Source organism: Oncorhynchus keta, chromosome 7 (assembly GCF_023373465.1).
Source record: "Oncorhynchus keta strain PuntledgeMale-10-30-2019 chromosome 7, Oket_V2, whole genome shotgun sequence".
Lineage (NCBI taxonomy): Eukaryota > Metazoa > Chordata > Actinopteri > Salmoniformes > Salmonidae > Oncorhynchus > Oncorhynchus keta.
This window is the reverse complement of record NC_068427.1, coordinates 25,936,892-25,951,360: the sequence shown is the minus strand read 5'-3', so window position 1 is coordinate 25,951,360 and position 14,469 is coordinate 25,936,892. Positions and strand designations below refer to the sequence as shown.

Genomic DNA, 14,469 nt, shown 5'->3' with positions numbered 1-14,469 from the left:
ATAGGGTGTTTGACTACACCGAGCCTTTAAGATGAATGCGTCAAGGGACAGATGGCAAATTACTGGGGGAGAGGGGATCCAAAATAGGGGAGGGTTGTCAAACTTATTTTTTTGCTTTGGGGAGGGTTGTGTGTCTTTTTATTGAGCACAAGGGAGAGTAGTGCCTTTTTCCCCGGTTAACATTTGTTCTTTTGCATTTTTACGATATAACTTCTTCCATCCTATTAAAATGTTCTCATCTGCTTGCGTGCTTCTCCCCTATATCAAGGTGTTTTGGTACTTCCCTTACGCATGACGTTTTTTATCACTTTTACTATACGTCGGTTCACCATAGTCTACCAGTCTAACGTCTATCCTGCACTCTATCAACCCTTCATAGTGACAATAGTGATAGGTGGATCGTTTGTCCAGATCTGCAATAGGATAACTAGCAATCATACCACACATAAAAGCATTCAAAGGTGCATCAATTTTCAATAAGAATCGACAAGCACAAATAGGTAAAGCTGATAGGCAGCGGATGCCAGGAGCATCATTGTGCATGAAAGAACAGTGAAGATATGAAACACACAGCTTGAAAATCTCCTTTATTGATCTTGGTTAGGGACAATTACCCTACCTAGACTATTGTAGCCTGAAACACCACAATGCAATGAATAATTGTATTATCTTTTTCAAGTGAGTACAACATTCTAGTCTAGGCTGCAGTGAAAATGCCATTTGAATAATGGCTCAAAAGCCCTGTGATTTGAATGTTTCATTCGATTTGGATCAGTTGGGTCTACTCTCAACAGTTTACAGTATAATAGCAGGCAAGTCTGGCTGTATTTTTTCTTCTGATACTGAATGTGCGGTCTGTTTCAGATCATCATTCTCCCAAGTCGTCCTAATGTGTCCACATGCAGTGTGCTCACGGCAGGCCCAGGTATTCAGGAAATCTTAACACATGCTCATCCTCCTCTCCAATCCGAGTGGCTATTCCTCACGCACCTAGAATCTAACACTTCAATATAACCTAAATATTTATAATTTAACTTTTTAAATGTATTACCTTTTATGTGTGGCATAAACACAACCAGTCACAATGTTTTATTCTGAAGAGGCTATTTAAAAAAATATCCTGTAGGCTTGCACAAGTTCATCTGAAATATTATTCCAGCATCCTCAAAAAGTCTTGGCATTAGCCCATTTTCAATCCAACCTTTTTATGTGAGTAAAGTACCCAATATGTCAGATGAAAAATGTCACCACATTAGCATGCAGTTTATTAGGCTACAAATGAAATAAGTTATGATGAACTTCACAGGGTGGTGAAAGTGCACAGTGAGGAGGTTGATGCTCCTTTCAATAAATGTGGAGGGTCTTATTCTGGTGACATGACGATCGATGCTTGGCCGCCGTTTGACCAAAAAAAAAAGAATCTTGCAATTTTGTCCATAATAATCTCATGTAGTAGGCTATGCCTGCAATGTATCTTCAAGCTGTTGGCTAGAGCCACATGCCAATACCATATCTCTATCTCCCTATCGCTCTGGGGATAGGCCTAAACGTCTCTTCCTATCTCTCTAGCGCTTTGGGGATAGGCCTAAACTTCTCTTCCTATCTCCCTATCGTTCTGGGGATAGGCCTGAACTTCTCTTCCTATCTCTCTAGCGCTTTGGGGATAGGCCTAAACGTCTCTTCCTATCTCTCTAGCGCTTTGGGGATAGGCCTAAACTTCTCTTCCTATCTCTCTATCACTCTGGGGATAGGCCTAAACGTCTCTTCCTATCTCTCTAGCGCTTTGGGGATAGGCCTAAACTTCTCTTCCTATCTCTCTATCACTCTGGGGATAGGCCTAAACTTCTCTTCCTATCTCCCTATCGTTCTGGGGATAGGCCTAAACGTCTCTTCCTATCTCTCTAGCGCTTTGGGGATAGGCCTAAACGTCTCTTCCTATCTCTCTAGCGCTTTGGGGATAGGCCTAAACTTCTCTTCCTATCTCCCTATCGTTCTGGGGATAGGCCTAAACGTCTCTTCCTATCTCTCTAGCGCTTTGGGGATAGGCCTAAACGTCTCTTCCTATCTCTCTAGCGCTTTGGGGATAGGCCTAAACTTCTCTTCCTATCTCCCTATCGCTCTGGGGATAGGCCTAAACTTCTCTTCCTATCTCTCTATCGCTCTGGGGATAGGCCTAAACGTCTCTTCCTATCTTTCTATCTATCTGGGTATAGGCCTAAACGTCTCTTCCTATCTCTCTAGCGCTTTGGGGATAGGCCTAAACGTCTCTTCCTATATCTCTATCGCTTTGGGGATAGGCCTCAACTTCTCTTCCTATCTCTCTATCTCTCTGGGGATAGGCCTAAACTTCTCTTCCTATCTCTCTATCTCTCTGGGGATAGGCCTGAACTTCTCTTCCTATCTCTCTATCACTCTGGGGATAGGCCTGAACTTCTCTTCCTATCTCTCTATCACTCTGGGGATAGTCCTAAGCTTCTATTCCTTTATATAGGCTATATCTTTTATATTAATATCATACAGTGGACACCTAAGTCTATAGGTCTGCAGTATATTCATGTAATGCCCTGAAGCATTTAGTGCTCAAATCTCAACAGCGGAACCTGAGGTAGACAATCATTTTTTAGGAAAGTATTATAAAAAACAATAACAAAAATAGTCTGTAAAGCTTTGCATATGCTACACATCTAAACACAAGACACAGTGTTTTTGTAATTTCTTATAGGCTGTTTTAAGGACATTTAGGTTCTAAATGTGGCTAATTTGGCCAATTTATAGATGGTGCTGCCTGCGCCAAGTCGGATCTGAATATGGATGTCCAGTACATTTCTCAAATGTCTGGTAAATTAAAATCTTCGTTGTCACATTGTTCAGCGCCAAATGTTCTTAAAGGAAACCCTGACATGCTCATATTTTGTTTATATGCAAATTTGAGAATATTTGCATAGAAATCTGTTGCCAATTGGATGGAAACCTTGCTATAGACACCTTAAAGACTGTGGTGTCTGTGCTAGTCCAGTGTCACTTATGCCTGCCCCTCATGGTTCATATTAGGGTTGAATATTTTCCTTGGATTTTACAAATGTTCCATCCCGAGAATAATCTATTTTCTCCCAGGTAACCCAGGCACGAAAATTGGCATGAAAATTCAAGTCTAATGTTACATGAGGTAAATACATTTTATGATCCCTACATTCATTTTAAGATAGCTAGGTGAGAAAACCACATATCACTGTCACATTTCTCCTCAATTAAGTAATATCAGTAAAGTCAGTGCTAGTAGGAAAAGAGAAGTGTTAGTGAGAGAAGAAAAAGAGTGCGTAGATTCAAGGTAGTTATGAAACCATAATAACCACAAACTGTACATCTGCTGTGAAAGACAGAGAGGTTATAACTGGGTAAAGTGGGTGTGAAAACCGTGGGTTGGGTGTGAATTCAGCACATGAATAGATGCCTCTGTGTTCTGACAGAACACTCCCACAATACAGATTTTTTTTTTTTTTTTACCTTTATTTTACTAGGCAAGTCAGTTAAGAACAAATTCTTATTTTCAATGACAGCCTAGGAACAGTGGGTTAACTGCCTGTTCAGGAGCAGAACGACAGATTTGTACCTTGTCAGCTCGGGGATTCGAACTTGCTACCTTTCAGTTACTAGTCCAATGCTCTAACCACAAGGCTACCCTGCCGCCCCAGATAGAAAGTCAACTCATGCAAATGTCATTTTTAGATGTATTTAGTGGTACCGGTTTGTATGTGATATTACACTAAAATGTTATGAGACTAAACTCAGCATTACATTATTTCACAGACAACTTACAATAAGTAAAAAATCCGACACCCACACACAGTCCATGCTCCTCATCCACCTATGTTTTTTTCCACACATTCATTCTCACACACATAGTCCCAGCTCTCTGTCACACCGACACGGTTGCAGGTGCTATCCTGTGTATGTGCGTGTAGGACTTGTGGAGTGTGACGCTTCCATGGTGAGAGACACCAAGCGGTAACACACATTCCTCTGTCATTGTGGTTGTGACTGGGTCCCAGCACATCACCGTGGAGATGACCTGGTTCTTGTCGTCACGGCCACCAGTGATGAATAGTTTGTTGTTACAGGCTGCGATGGCGCAGCTCGCCCTCTCGCCCAGCCGGGTCACCATAGACCAGCTGTCTGACTGGGGGGAGTAGCAGTACAGAGCATGCATGGCACCGCCTGGGGAGAGGGGAGGATTGTTACAACAGATACACACACACTGACACACAAATGGACACACACACAAACACACTCAATATGATTGCACAGGTGAACTGAGAGTAGAACAGGTTTAATCCACTGACCAACTACATAGATGTGTTCCCTGAAGGTGACAGCATTAGTACATTTAGCCTCGATGGGCATGGGCGACCGCAGGCCCCAGCTCTCAGTCCCTGGCTCCCAGCACTGCAGCCTATCAGTGGCCAGCTTCCCGTTTGGCCCTCCCCCGATCGCAAAGATCCACTTATTGAAGCTTGCTGCAGCGAATGAGCTGACGCCCAACAGGAGGGGCGGGGCCTGGAACATGTATCAGAGCAGTTTATGTGTGTGTCTTATGAAACTCTATTTGTCAGATATCTTGTGTAACAACATGTCTCATCAGACAGTCGCTCCAATGCAGACTGACTGGAGTGATCACACCATATAATACATACAGACAGACTGACCGGTGTCCAGCGGTTGTGAAATGTGTCGTAGGCTTCCACGCTGGTGAGTCTCTGAGTCCCATCGAACCCCCCCAGGGCATACACCTTCCCCCCGTGAACCGCCATCTTGTGTCTCCAGCGCCCAGTCACCAGGGGCTCAATGGGGATCCACCTGTCCAGGGCACCGTTGTACTTCCACGCCTCGTGCTGTGTCTCTTTTCCACCTGCAGCAACAAGATGATAGTGAGAGTGAAAAAGAAACAGCAGTTGAGCTATAAGAACAACCATGGTTTGTTGAAGTAAGGGAGGGGAATTTGGCAGGGAAAAGTCACGTTAGGCAGGCACATTAACCTTTGCCATCTCACTCGCCAAGTCCCCTTTTGGGAAGTGGGATCATTGTTTTGTCATTGTTGTTCTAAACCCATTGTCCGCAAGTCGCCGTGACGCCGTCAAGTTTGCCAACCCCCACCCCTACCTCGTCCGTTGGTTGAGCCTGTTGGTCTGGCCAGTACAGAGGTTGCACATTTTTCCCAGTCTGCCCTGTACTAAGATTGTGCCTGCCCGGTATACAAACATGCATGGCTTGAGATTCGATCTCCGGTAGAGTGTGTGTAGCTAGCTATAGTTTAAATATCAACAGTACTGCCACAGCAGCATAACATTTGATTAACACTTGATAACACTTGATTTACTTCATCATCAATATTCAGTCTGTTTGGTTGATACACGCCCCAGAGAGAGGCAGAAAGACAGAGGAGAGCGGCTGCATCAATGACCCTCGCTCCGACCCAACTCCATCCCTTCCTCAGTCGGCACCAGCAACACAGGTAGTCTAGACTCTAGCTAACCACTATATACTAAAAATATCCACACATATGCCCTTTTTTTCAGTTTAAGCACCTGCCGCGTGAAAGGTTTGTGCACGGCCCTAATGTTAGGACTTAACCTAGGTGTCTGTGACATTTCACTTAGTAGAGGGAACAAAATAGAGCGGCACTTGCCTTAGGAAAGAAGGCACCTTGGTATTCTAAAATGATTCATGCATTGTCTCTGGATATGGGGCTGTGTACAGTCCCAATGGTGTGTGAATGAGGAATACCACAGCTGTTCTGGATTTATTCCAAAAAGTTAGCACCCCGTATTGTGCTTGCTCTGTCTCCTTCATAGATCTGATAGGACTGGATGGATATAATAAGTAAAGAATCAAAAACTAAGTGGAGCTATTGCTTACATTTACCCCTTTAACTCAGATCCACAAGGAGGAGAAAGTGAGGGAAGGTAGGATGCAAGATTGGGGTAGTCAACTTTTTGGAATGAAACAAAGCCATTGAGTGCTAACCATAGAGAATGATAGAGGACTCTAGATCCCCAAAAAAACAGTTTAAGCATGGGTAGCACCATTGAGGACGTCACCATTTTGAAATAATCAACTGGGTGGGACTTCCTTAACCTATAGGCTAAGGAATAATCACATAATTCCATTCAGGTCATCAGGAGGGATCAGCCAATTAATTATATTTGTGAGCGAACATTCCATAACTGCTGGTGTCAGTAAATAACCGAACTTGGATTTAATCCTGTTCAAACAACACACTCCTGGTGGCAGTATGCACCCTTACAGTTCGTTTACCAACTCATAGAAATAGTAGAAGAAGAAAATTGACGACTTCAAAATGGAGATGGCCTCCATGGCGCTTCCTATGCGGTCAAAGATGCCATAATGGGAAAGATACAAAAAAGAGTCCTCTATCATTCTCTATGGTACTAACCCCTCCCATGAACAGAAAGCCAATAAATACAGCACTCTCACACAGGAAACCACAGCTGATTGTGCAAACATCCCACACAATGGCCTCCAGCAATATCGTCGCTCCATCTTAGTAAAGATGCTCTCAGGGACAAATGCTCAGATGTGAATTTAACAAAACTAGCTGCATCACTCACCGGATATGAACACCTCATTCCGGAAGGTGACACAAGCAAACTCCACCCACTTCCGGTTGTGGGACTCCTCCTCCATCTCTGTGATTGGCAGCTTGGCGACTTCCAGTCGGCTGCGGCGCAGAGGGTCAAGGCAGGTCACAGTGGCAACGAAGCGCTCCTCTTTGGTGCAGCCACCGATGATCATGAACACCTCAGATAGGTAGTGCTGTAAACGAGGCTTGGTACGCTCCGTGACCACCTACACACACACTCAGACACACATGGACAGAGAAGCATCAAAAATCACATACACACCCAAAACTAACATTTATAAACACAAACAGGATACCAGTATGATCACACACACCTCGTTGCCTGACAGGTGGTAGGTGCGGGCCTCCTGCAGTAGGGTGAAGGCCTCGTCACAGCGGCGAATCAGCTGGTCGGCCTCCACCGTTTCCAGGAAGTAAGCCGGCTCCAGCAGTGGCAGACGCACGTATGACAGAAGACCAGCTAGTAGGAGGCATCTCTCCTCCTCCTTTGCTCGCACCCAGCGCATCAGAGCCTATAGTAGAGTAAATATTGGATGGATGGATGGATTTTTGCATTCCTCATAAAGTAAATGAAAAATCTTGTGAAAGGTAATGAAATGTATACTACACCTCAAACACACTCTCCTCCCGTGTCACTCCCAGGTCATCTCTCTTCAGAGCGTTCTGCAACGCCCCCGCTGGCAGCTCCAGGTACTCCTCATGCTGAACCACTCTGGAGAACTCTGAAACCAGGTAGTCCTGGACCCTGTCTCTCAGTGCAGGCAATGAATGGGCCTCAGCCAGACGCAGTACACCTACACAGCTCTCTGGCTGGAGAGAGTCAGCCAGGAACCCTGCACATGCCTCCACTACACGAGGAAACTGGAGAGAGAAGATGGAGACAGAGAGGGGAGACAGACCGAGAGGGGAGACAGACAGAGAGGCAAGAGATGAAATCAAGATGACAGACAATATTTTTATCGAACTTAATCTAATTCACTTTTATCTGACTTCAATCGACACTCTCATGCATACTGTCATGCATACACGCACACACACACACACACACACACACACATACACCCACACACCCTGTCATCCAGCTGTGAGCCTAATTCAGGCCTGAGTGGAAAACAGATCCTGAGAGTAAACAACAAGAATGACTTTCACTTCCCTGTCTCAACTGTCACCTGATTCAGAGTCATCTTCTGTCTGATGACAAATAAGTAGGAAATATGAAGAAGTTTGTGACTGTATGCACTATTTCCAAAAGGAGGAAGACAGGGATTTACATATTCAACACTCACCTATTTAAAAGTCCCTAAGGTTGTGTTATGAGTTGACAGAAACAGAGGATAACACCGAGAAGGAGAGATAAAATGACAAAGATGAAGGAAAAAGGCTGAAATATGATTTATTTCTGCTGCATTTCTCTGGTGTTTCAGTTAAGCAATAAGGCCAGAGGGGGTGTGGTATATGGCCAATATACCACAGCTAAGGGCTGTTCTTAGTTAGACTCAATGTGGAGTACCTGGATACAGCCCTTAGCCGGGGAACATTGCCCATATACCACAAACCCCCGAGGTGCCTTATTGCTATTATAAACTGGTTACCTACGTAATTAGTGCAGTAAAAATAAATGTTTTGTCATACCCGCGGTATGATATACCACAGCTGTCATGCAATCAGCATTCAGGGCTCGAACCACCCAGTTTTTAATAGTGTTTATACAGTATTTATATAGAGTTTACACAGCGTTACGCTAGCATTAGTAGATTCACCTGGAACAGGCTGGCGGCCTCCAGTGTTCTCTGGACGTTGGTGTGTGTGATGGTGGCTCGGCTGGTATAGGTGTAGTCCAGTAGAGTCTTCATGGTCTCACTGTCCACCCCTTTAATCTCCACCTGCTTCTCATGACTCTCTCTCAGACCACTGCAGAACATCGCCCTGGACACACACATAATGTTCTCTAAGCATTATAGCTTGACAAAGTTGTGAAATAAACATCTGAGGTCATTCTACAGCTATGGAAGAGAGTGTGTGTGTATGTACCTATAGTAGTGGCTGGCGGCGGCGAGCACAGCTCTGTGGCAGGGGAAGTCCTGTTCCTGAACTCGCAGAGTCACGTCGGTCAGCTCTCCACTCACACGAAGCGTCTCCATCCCCCTCTGAAGCTCCACAGACAGCCCTCCATCTTCCCAACGCATCCCACTTACATCACCCCCTTCACCCTCTTCCCCAGGGTCAGAGCCTTCTCTGGGGGTTTTCTCTGAGGGCCCAGGCAGAGGGGTGTCGGTGGTCCTCTCCAACGAGTCACTCATCCTCACAATGAGAGGCCCATTAACAACACACAACACAAACTCCTATCTCCGCAGACACGCACATACTGCGGGACACACTCAACACATAACTTTGCATACTTTTCCCAGAGAATGGAGACAATACACACCAGCCCTTGAACGCACATTCACCACAGCACAGAACTTAACCGTGTGTGTGAGTGTGTTTATCATCTCTTCCTGTCAGGTCCTCTGTAATACTTCCCGTTCCTGGTGCTGGTGCTTTGTGATTGGTGGATGTTATGTGGTACATGATGAAACATCGTTCCTGTTCTAGATCCCTTCCTCAACTGCCAATTCCTAGAACTGGCAGTTGGACAACTCTACACTCTCTTACTCTACCTAGCACATACAAACGCACACACACATACATGCACACACACACATGCATGCACACACACATGCGCACACACACACACACATACACACACACACACACACATACACGCACACACACGCATGCACGCACACACACACATGCACGTACTCTGCTTTGCGTTGTACCCTTGGCCGTGGTATATTTGCCATATCCCCCTTGTGGTTTTACTGTTTCATTATAGATGTAATAATCTGTGCAGGGCCTATCTTCCATTTCATGACCCTTGTGAACAAGTAAGTTATTGTCTCATTCAGCATTGGGGCAGTCTGAATAGTAGCAGCTGCAGTAATAGTTAAAGTCCTCACAGTTGCACTACTTAGCCATGCAGCCCAAGCTCACTAAACTATAGTAGCATGTCGTAGTATGTCGTCTCATCATGCCCTTTCTCACAATGTGTTTTCCCGTTTTCCACTAGATGGCAGTGTCAGATCAATGTTGATGTGATAACAGTTTTGGATCATTTCATGCTGAGACACAGGTGCAATAATAATACTGAGATTGGTTTACAATGGGGCTGTAATGGATTGATATAGGCATCTTCTCTCTGTAATGTTATTCTGAGCCTTTGTGATAAGACTATAGAACACAGGTGTGCGCACACACACACACACACACACACACACACACACACACACACACACACACACACACACACACACACACACACACACACACACACACACACACACACACACACACACACACACACACACACACACACACACACACACACACACACACACACACATGCACACACACACACACACACACACACACACACATGCACACACACACCCACACTTACAGTAGTATGCCCGTTTAATATGTATGCGTTTCCATTGTATCTGTCCCCATAGTGCCTGCGTGTTCTGCTCATTTCAGTTGTCCCTCTAATCACATATTTTGCTTCTTCTCAGTCTGTCTTTAGGAAGAAGAAAAAGCAATATTATGAGAACCCACATATTACAGACACACAGACAGACTGACAGACAGATTAGGTAAGGTGGAGGTGCCTGACTTCAGATAACTTCTACTGGTGTGTAGTTGATACAGCTGTGTGCTTGGTGTGTAGTTTGGCCTGGCGTGTTGGTCAATTTGGGGCAGGATGGGTTGCGTCAAGCAGTACCAGTGGAGGACCAGTCTCCTGGTCTTCTTGAGTGGACTCATCCAATGGGGTAAGAGTACCATCAGGTCTACACACACCCCTCCACTCCTACCCAGGGTTACCTTTTAGTTTGCAAAATAAAGAAGAACATTATGCACATTAAAGTACATATAAATGTAATATGTAACATTTTATACAGTCCCCTGAATCAATTTGTGAAAAATGTATCTGCATATTAAAGAAACAAAAGTTTGTGCAGATTGTCAGTTCTCTTTTACTATTATCAAAGTGAAAAGTGTTGAGTTGCATTTTAGTGTCCTTTTATTAGATGATGGGGTGGACTGTTGAAATGGCCACAGTTCTAAATCAGTGTTTCTGAAACCTGTTTTCTACATGGTTGGTCTGCTGATGAAATGTTATGAAATAGCCTTGGCATAACAGCCAACGTCTACTGGGAATGAGTCACATGATGTTTCTGCTTTCATCAAACAGGCGCTATGAAAACAATTAATTGAACACAAACCCTGGAAGATGATTTCTGTCAGATGGCAATGTTGCAGCAGTTATTACACATGTTGATTTGCAGCACATTCAAACCTCCTCTACAGCAGGTTTTAGTCTTTGAGCTGCAGCTGTACCTGTTCTCAAACTACTACAGTTGAGACATAACTTTGGCGATATGAATGCAGTTTTCTTAGTTTATTGACAAGAGGAGGACAGTGCAGACTGAAACCATGAAAAACATTTGAAGCCAGAAATACTTGTCTGAGAATATCATCTTCCTCTTTTTTCTTATGTTCTCCATCTAGGCGGGGCTACGGTGCTTGTGGAGGTGCAGTCTGGCCCTCTGTATCGTGTGATTGGCTACCCTTTCTTCATGTCCTGCAACGTGAGTGGTTTCTCCATCTACAAGCCAAACAGACCCACCCGTGAAATCCAGGTCGTCAGCACAGACGACAACAACTATGCCATGGCAGTGTACGGCATCCGCGTCAGAGGCGGTGGCATCACTCTGGAGCGCTGGTTAGTGACCTCGGTCCTCTTCCACGGGAAGAGTCTGGAGGAGGGGGACGAGGGCGAGTATGAGTGCCACACCCCAAACTCAGAGTTAGAATATAACGGGACGTACAATGCTAATGCCACATTGAAGGGTAATGTTATTTTTTACTGCCTAAATGACAATACCTTCTTTGTCTGCCATATCTGTATAATTCACAAACCATTACTTAACTAACTCTGGTTACTTGAACATAATCTGACAATCACATTAACCCCTGCCTACTGTAGTGTTGATATCCATCCCTCAAGTCCTGTTTGCATAGTGATCAAGGACACCCTGACCACCTCCTACACTGGCCCCGCTTCCTTCAGCCTATCAGAGGGGGGTGCCCTAACCCTGCAATGCCTCGCTTCCAGCAACACCTTCCAGCACACCCACCTGTCCGTCACCTGGTATCTCCATGGAGACGGGGAGGCCTTGCCCCGCCCCATCATCTCTCTGGACTGTGATTTGATGGTGAGTCTGGGTCAGGGGTTTGAGGGACGGTACCAGGCAGGGTTCATTGGTCTGGACATGCTGGAGGAGGCCACATACAGGCTGAAGATGGCCAGGATTGAGCTGTCCGACGCAGGGAGGATCTACTGCCATGCCCAGGAGTGGATCCAAGACCCAGAACTGAGCTGGTACCCAATCTCCCATAAAGACGCACAGGCAACCACGTTGGGAGGTCAAAGCCATAGGTGAGAAACACCTCAGTGTGTTTTTTGCTTCCCAGCTTTAGCCTTGGACCCAATTATGTTTACACATCCATGCAATGTTTTTGTGTTTGTGCTTGGCTAAGAGGAATTATGGGTTAAGAGGACTTATACACGAATGCCCAGTCCTGGTTTTGTCCGATTTCCTGTAACTAAATTCTGTTTTAGGGTTTCCTGTGTCTCAGAGGTGATTATGAGTGATGAGTTTCCTTTCTGTCTGAGAAGTAGTTGTGAGTGAAATTCTGTCTCTCTCTCTCAGAGGTGGCTCCCGACCAGGGTTCTGGCTCTATGGTGGTACTTGTGACCGTGCTCAAAGCACAGCTCCAGGAGGGGGAGGAGCTGGCAGTGCAGTGTATTGTGGATGCCTAGGGCCTTGTAGGGCATTTTCTCTCTGTGGCCTGGGTCAAAGACAACCAGGAACTGGCCCAGATTGGGCCAACTGGCGTCCTGTCTGTGGGGCCGGAGTACGGTGGGAGAGAGAGCGGGGGCGAGCTGAGAGCTGTGCGGACAGGGAAGAAGACACACCTGCTTACCCTGCGGCCCGTCAGAACCCAGGGCTAGGGAGTGTACCACTGCAGGGCCTGGTCACAGGAGAGGGATAGGAACGGGGTCTTCACACAGGGACCCAGCCAGGAGTCAACCACCGAGCCTATCACCATCAGAGCTATAGGTGAGTGACCTGACACTGAGCAGAATCAAAGCTACAGGTGAGTAATCTAGTAAGAAGCCAATCAGAATCAAAGCTACAAGTGAGTAATCTTGTAAGACGCAAATCCAAATCAGAACTACAGATGAGTCATCAGGCCCTGAGTCAGAGTTAGAGGGTGTGTTTGAGTTGTAAAGCTATTGAAGATGAGTACAGACAGACGTCGACAGGGGAGATGCATCCACTGTAGTGGTTTTCAAACAGCAAGGCTCAGATCAATATGGCGGTGTGAACACACGTAGCTGTCTTTGTTTATGAAGGTTTTTCTCTACAATGTCGAAATAACCAGTTTAGAGCCTCCGTATCACACACTAACAAACTGTACTGTACAGGTATCAAATATTCATTCATTTGTATATACCCACTGTATACATGAAATTGCTGCAAAGTTAGTTCCAGTTCCAGCCACGTCTTTGGTAACGTTTGTGTGGGTCCAGAAAAAACACTGTAATAATTGGTTGACAATAGAGCCTCCCACAGTGCAGGCGATGGCTGCAGGATTTTTATTCATTTTATTTTATGTCACCTTTATTTATATTGACTGTACGTTTGTTTATTCCATGTGTAACTCTGTGTTGTTGTTTTAGTCGCACTGCTTTGCTTTATCTTGGCCAGGTCGCAGTTAAAAATGAGAACTTGTACTCAACTAGCCTACCTGGTTAAATGAAGGTGAAAAAAACAAAAAAAAACAGGTAGACCAGTTGAGAACTAGTTCTCAGTTACAACTGTGACCTGGCCAAGATAGAGCAAAGCAGTGCGACACATACAACAACACAGAGTTACACATGGAATAAACAAGCATACAGTCAATAACACAATAGAAAAATCAATGTACAGTGTGTGCAAATATAGTAAGATTAGGGAGGTAAGGCAATAAATAGGCCATAGAGGCGAAATAATTACAATTTAGCATTAACACTGGAGTGATAGATGTAAAGATGATGATGTGCAAGTAGAGATACTGGGGTGCAAAAGAGCAACAACAAAAAAATAACAATATGGGGATGAGGTAGTTGGGTGTGCTGTTTACAGATGGGCTGTGTACAGGATGGGCTGTGTACAGGATCCAGTTGGTTAAGAGCAGCTGCAGAAACTTGCTGTCAACTGATCACATGGTTTTTGTGAAGTTCAAGCAGTCGACATGTAGGCACAGGTGGGAGAAGTTTTATTCCCATAATGCAACACATTTTGACATTGAAAGGCGACTTGACAAAACCGATACACTATACATGAACCCAATGTAATGCTGTCGGTGTTTCATCAGCTTCCCAAGTGGCTGCTACATCAAGCAACAACAGAACCTCAATATCCTCAATAACTTGACCTGACTCTGACCTCTGTTATTACACACAAACACTTCTCACACTCAGCACCTTCTTTTTTTCTGTTCTCAGAGAGAGGTTTGGCCGTTGCCATGGAGAACCAGAAGGTGAGCGTTGACGAAGGGGACTCGCCTGTAGAGTGAGCGGGGTCAAGGGTCAGCTCTCCGTCACCTGGAAATACAGATCAGCCTCCACGACAATGGGCACCTTCAGTAATGTCACCAAC

The 14,469-nt window shown here is 45.1% G+C and overlaps 1 protein-coding gene across 2 annotated transcripts; it reads right to left on the bottom strand.

The window, feature by feature from the left end:
- Positions 1 to 3,714: 3,714 nt before the first annotated feature.
- Positions 3,715 to 9,157, bottom strand: klhl6 (kelch-like family member 6). Of its 2 annotated transcripts, none has more exons than XM_035773759.2 (8): positions 8,690 to 9,157; positions 8,419 to 8,584; positions 7,268 to 7,519; positions 6,973 to 7,170; positions 6,627 to 6,864; positions 4,692 to 4,906; positions 4,341 to 4,554; positions 3,715 to 4,215 (listed from the first exon to the last, which is right to left on the bottom strand). In XM_035773759.2, exons 1-8 carry the CDS (start codon positions 8,956 to 8,958, stop codon positions 3,917 to 3,919), a joined length of 1,851 nt encoding a protein of 616 aa, XP_035629652.1. In that variant the 5' UTR covers positions 8,959 to 9,157; the 3' UTR covers positions 3,715 to 3,916. The 2 variants fall into 2 exon arrangements, with proteins under 2 accessions (XP_035629652.1, XP_035629653.1); XM_035773760.2 differs by having other exon boundaries at positions 4,704 to 4,906; positions 8,690 to 9,155.
- Between the last annotated feature and the right edge of the window lie 5,312 nt (positions 9,158 to 14,469).